We start from the raw sequence: 6,000 nt of genomic DNA, 5'->3' as shown, positions 1-6,000 counted from the left end.
TATATGATAGCGGAACAAACACTGGTAGCAGTTACTTCTGTAAAATATCTGGGAGTATGCGTACGGAACGATTTGAAGTGGAATGATCATATAAAACTAATTGTTGGTAAGGCGGGTACCAGGTTGAGATTCATTGGGAGAGTGCTTAGAAAATGTAGTCCATCAACAAAGGAGGTGGCTTACAAAACACTCGTTCGACCTATACTTGAGTGTTGCTCATCAGTGTGGGATCCGTACCAGGTCGGGTTGACGGAGGAGATAGAGAAGATCCAAAGAAGAGCGGCGCGTTTCGTCACAGGGTTATTTGGTAACCGTGATAGCGTTACGGAGATGTTTAATAAACTCAAGTGGCAGACTCTGCAAGAGAGGCGCTCTGCATCGCGGTGTAGCTTGCTCGCCAGGTTTCGAGAGGGTGCGTTTCTGGATGAGGTATCGAATATATTGCTTCCCCCTACTTATACTTCCCGAGGAGATCACGAATGTAAAATTAGAGAGATTAGAGCGCGCACGGAGGCTTTCAGACAGTCGTTCTTCCCGCGAACCATACGCGACTGGAACAGGAAAGGGAGGTAATGACAGTGGCACGTAAAGTGCCCTCCGCCACACACCGTTGGGTGGCTTGCGGAGTATCAATGTAGATGTAGATGTAGATGTAGATGTAAAAGTTTACCTTGTTATCCGTACAAAAATGTGGTGACAGTTGTTACAACAGTCATCAGATCGGCGTATTTGCGTAGACGCGTTCATGTATTTTATGTGCTTAGGAAGGAACATAGCTTTCAATCAAACTGTAAACAAATTTATATCATGTTTTATGATACAGTGTCAGAATATTTAAGATTTTATAGATACTAGTAATCCACATACTTGGATTACGATTGTTACCATTACGTAATTTATGACTTTTGTGTGTGTGTAGATTTCCCACTACATCAAAAAATCAGTAAAATACCAAGTTCTAACATAATTATGTAATTATTAAATTCATCAGCGAGTTTTACAAATTCTTTTGATATAATTTTATATATGCTATTTCAGCATACGCTGAAGTGATTCGTTTTGTACTGTCTTGGAAAAACTCTGTTTTAAGACTGAAGTACTTTCAAGAGGGAGTTTCAGTGGTGAATCGTACATAGATATCCAAAAAATTTCAACAGGCATCTACAGTATCAGATCGTGGAAATTACAAAAGGTAAGACAGTTAATGATCACACAAAATCTGCCCTATTCCTACGTCAGCTTGTCGAGACGTTAAAACCTCCGCAGAAACTTGTTCCTTCTTTTACTGATGCTAAAACTTAGCATGTAATTCACTTGCTTGTGTGGAATGTTGAGTTTGTAACCTTTTTCCTTTAGGCCATTTTTAAGTTTGACTTATCCTTCCTCAATCAACGCATCATTTGCTGAATCATTTTTATTCTAAAACGGAGTCACGGGAATAAATAGGCTACGTATTTAAACTGCTGTTGATTTTCGAAGGAAGAGGGATATGAACACATCAATATTTACCTAGTATGCTTCTAAAAATTTTATATTAATCGTTCCAAATTATAGTTAAGTGTTTTCCAACAACAGAGGAAATCTCTCATGACAGAGCAGAAAGCAGTGATGCTTCTAGTCCTTTGACAAATCTATGTGTTGTACTACTCGCAATCTACGTGTCATAACCAGTCTTGACGAACCTAGAAAAGAACTATGTAAGTAATACAGAGTACAAATGTCTTTATTCCACAGAAGTGTATTTCTTACGAAGACATAATTTTAGAAATGTAGATACGATAGTCCGCGATTGATAAATCTGTGTTCTTCTGCGACACTGAATGCTCACATGCAGACGATACACACTGAATCGCCAAAGAAACTGGTATGGGTATGCGTATTCAAATACAGATATATGTAAACAGGCAGAATAAGACGCTGCGGCCGGCAACGCCTATATAAGACAACAAGTGTCAGGCGCAGTTGTTAGATCTGTTAATGCTGCACAAAGGTAAGTTATCAAGATTTAGCTGAGTTTCAGCGTGGAGTTTTAATAGGCGCACGAATAATGGGACACAACCTCTCCGAGGTAGCGATGAAGTCATGATTTTCCAGTACGACCATGTACGTGTGTACCGCGTACCGTGAATATCAGGAATCCGGTAAAACATAAAATCTCCGATATCACTGCGGCCGGAGAAAGATTCTGGAAGAACGGGACTAATGACGACTGAAGAGAATTGTTCAGCGTGACAGAAGTGCAAATTGCTGCAGATTTCAATGTTGAACCATCAACAAGTGCCAGCGTGCGAACCATTCAAAGATACATCGTCGATATGGGCTTTCGGAGCCGAAGGGCCACTCGTGTACCTTTGATGACAGCACGACACAAAGCCTTACTCCTCGCCTCGTCCCGCCAGCATCGGCATTGGCCTGTTGATGACTGGAACAATATTTCCTGGTGGGACAAGGTTCGTTTCAGATTGTATCGAGCGGATTGATGGGTACGGCTATGGAGACAACCTCATGAATCCACGGGCCTTCATGTCAGTAGGGGACTGTTAAAAATGGTGGAGGCTCTGTAATGGTGCAGGGCGTGTGCAGTTTGTGATATGGGACCGTTGGTACGTCCAGATAAGACTCTCAAAGGTGACGCGTGCGTATACATCCTGCCTGATCATCTGCATCCATTCACGTCCATTGTGAATTGCAGCACACTTCGGCAATTCCATAAGGACAGTGCGACACCCCATACGTCCAGAATTGCTACAGATTGGCTCCAGCAACACTCTTCTAAGTTTAAACACTATAGCTGTCCACCAAATTCACCAAGCATGAACATTATCGAGCATATCTGGAATGCTTTGCAACGTGCTGTTCAGAAGAGATTTCCAGCCCCTCGTACACTTACCCCTGCAGGATTCATGGTATCAATTCCCTTCAGCGCTACTTTAATCGGTAGTCGAGTCCATGCCACGTCGTGTTTCGGCACTTCTGCGTGCTTGTGGGGACCCTAAACGATGTTATACAGGTGTAACATTTTCTTGGGTTCTTCAGTGTTTGTTTGCAGTATTCCTACAGAAAAGTTTCTTTCCAAGTTCAGGTTGCTTAATAGCAATGTATCGCCTGAAATAGAATTTATCTTTGGGGAAAGGTCAGTACAGAAAATTTGTTGCATTATCAACAGGTCCATCAGGAGGAAAGGTTACGCAACCAGTCGGCAGTGTAGTGAAACTGAGACAAAATTAGTCTTTCGGCATCGACATAGTAGAAGATAAAAACAACTTAAACTCATCCCGAATCACTGTATCGTAGTTACACAGCAGGCAGTTAATCGAAGTCCCTTTTTAAATTAACATCTCTGTGAAATGTTGTCTTTTATCACTTTACCTACTCGAAATTTCCAGTGTCCTTACTAAGTGTTCCACTGACTCTTCCCACACCGTTAGAATTTTTCAGAGTCTTTTGGGTCCATCTGTGTTTTCTAGTACATTTCGTTCCTTTCTTTTTTGTCGATGTAATTTTTAACCCCTCTGCAACATAAAATTTCAAAGCTTTACGTTTCTACATTTCCGGTTTTCCTACGGTTGACTTTCTTCTTATTTTAAAGTATGGTTCTACACAAATAGTTACCAGTAACGTACTCCAATAGTTGATATTGGTATAGCGATTTCCCTTGGTCATCTGGCTTGGCAGACGGTAAAGTTAGTTCTGCCAATATGTGATACCTAGATTTGATGCGTACTTCAACCACTGTTCTCCTTGCATCTTCAATTTATCATTTTCACTTTGCATTAACTGTTGTATAACTGTCTGTTGACTCGACTCAGTTTTATTCAGAAATTTTCCGTAATGTCTGTGTACATTCGTTACCAACCATTTCCGGTTCTCACAATGTTTCTTTGTTTTCTTGAATCTTATTGCCCATCCTTTACTGCCTCATCGCCTGAGTGAAGAGAAAATCTCAAAGAGGATGTCTCTTTTGATTCATTCCTACTGTTTGTAACAACGGTAGACCAAATAATTGCTTGTATATTCGTAAGGATGCGGAAGGTAATTTGGATACTGTGAACACTGGTTTAAATGCTATTGACAAGTTATCACACAGCTATATTGAAGCTGTGCAAGAATGTCGTTAGAGGCTGCCACGATCATAAAATCAGGAAACCTCATAGGCGAGGGTCGTGTATGAAGGGCGTTATCAGAGTTTCCACTCGCAGATGGTGGGCAGTGGCGTGTCGCAGTGCACTAGTTGGTAGTTGCCGCTGGCCGTGAAGGTCACGCAGTGGATGTCGGCGCTGCGAGTCTCCAGAGCACCTGGCGCCCAGTTCTGGAAGTCCAGCCACTCCAGCAGGCCACCTGGAAAAACAAGGAGCCTGTGAGGTTCAGTTGTAGATTCTGATTTTGAGAAGCTTAGATTCACGACTGAGGTGCTACGTCCACGAGGTGGAACGATAAGACGCTTCTGTCACTAGTTCCATATTTGCCACAACAGTTAGTGTAATCGATGCGTAAGTACTTCATCGCTTTTTGTTAGTGCAGTTTCTTCGTTTCTTTCCTACGACCGCAGGCGATGACAGGAACGAAAATGGAGCGGCTCTTTTTACTGTGTTGCAAACAGTCGTTGGTGGGTGCGTGGTAGATGATTCACATACCCAACGCGACGATTGAAGTAGTCCAGCGCATCAGCTGGTACTAGATCAGAGGATTCGAAGTCCAGAGCAGTACATTAAAATCTATATCGTATTCTTCCAACTTTTAGGGGTCGCTTTTCGTTGCGTACCAAGCCAAAAAACCTTACTAAAAGTCGTCATGAAGATAACGTGTAATAAAGTACCACCCAGGATGATTTGTTAATGAAATAGGTAGCGCTGCACTTGTCATTCATAAATGAACCCGAAATGTGGTCTAGAAACATGCTCCAGGCCAGTGGAGCAGAAACCAGTTCATATGGAAGAACTAGAATAATTATTGTAACAGTAACATTTCAAGCATACTTTTGCTCGCGCTGTCATTACGTGACAGAGTAGTATACTAGGAGCAGTCAGAAAAACTACAAAGACCTTCCCAGGCGACGCAAGAGGCCGTGAAAAATGGGTCAGTAGCCAAATGGAATTTCAGTGAGAGAGGACTCGTGACGATGCAGTAGCAAACACAGAAGCTGTTGTGACACAATGAAGGAGCTGGGCACTTAAGCTACCTATGTAGCAGTGACATCGCGTCGACAGGAATATATCACAAAGCTGACTGCAAGGTGTCACAAGAAAGCCTAGGTTGGATGAAACAACTGTTCAACGTACTGACTCTGCATAATACACCTGCTACCACTCCCGAAGGGCAGACACAGCTCGCTTTTGAGCTCCTGGGCTAACAAGAAAAGCAGGGCTAATGATGTCCTTAGCACCTTTCGGTAGCAGAGCCCAAGACCCCATCGTAAATAAATGCTACTTCAGTTTGGATTGAGTTGTACACAGTTTGCAGCCGTCCAGCCAGGAGGGAGGACCTGAACCAGTCAATCCTCTGCTCGTGTAGTCAGCTTTGATTTTCTGTGATGTGGCACGTCTTGTGTAGAGGGACTTAAGACACTGTGAGCTGCAGCACTGGCCACGAAAGCAAAACATATAGATTGATGGGGACGTGCGTTACCACCACCTTGGAGGCCGTCTGGGGGCTTAACTAACAGGGCCTGGAACCAAATCGTCATCTTCCACCATGGAGGTGTGTCAATGCTACTGCTGTGCCACTTCTCCTATTGCTGCCCGTCTCTCTCCTATTGGAAGGCCACAGCCTTGTCTGCTTGATTTCACTTACACTGAGTGGCTCTGATAGACGACCTCTCGATGTGTAGTCTAAGAAGGCACCATCAAAGCCGTGGCCATCATCTCCCCTGAAGCTGTGCGTAGCCTCACTTGCCACACGCATGGCAGTATGGTAATGCAGGGGAGGTTGCCAGCCTTTTGTCATCGCTGACTTCGTGTTTTAATAACACTTTAGTGTGTCACCCAGTCGTTTTATCTTTCG

At 43.2% G+C, this 6,000-nt stretch overlaps 1 protein-coding gene across 1 annotated transcript in view; it reads right to left on the bottom strand.

The window, feature by feature from the left end:
• Positions 1-2,255: 2,255 nt before the first annotated feature.
• The window catches only part of LOC124775059, a 48,258-nt gene continuing 44,513 nt past the window's right edge, over positions 2,256-6,000 (bottom strand). The window contains exon 7 of the mRNA XM_047249853.1: positions 2,256-4,338. Within this exon, the coding sequence (XP_047105809.1) occupies positions 4,181-4,338 (158 nt within the window). The 3' untranslated portion in view covers positions 2,256-4,180. The remainder of the gene's footprint in view (positions 4,339-6,000) is intronic.

Source organism: Schistocerca piceifrons, chromosome 2 (genome assembly GCF_021461385.2).
Source record: "Schistocerca piceifrons isolate TAMUIC-IGC-003096 chromosome 2, iqSchPice1.1, whole genome shotgun sequence".
NCBI classification, from domain to species: Eukaryota; Metazoa; Arthropoda; class Insecta; order Orthoptera; family Acrididae; genus Schistocerca; species Schistocerca piceifrons.
This window is presented reverse-complemented; position numbering and strand designations above follow the sequence as displayed.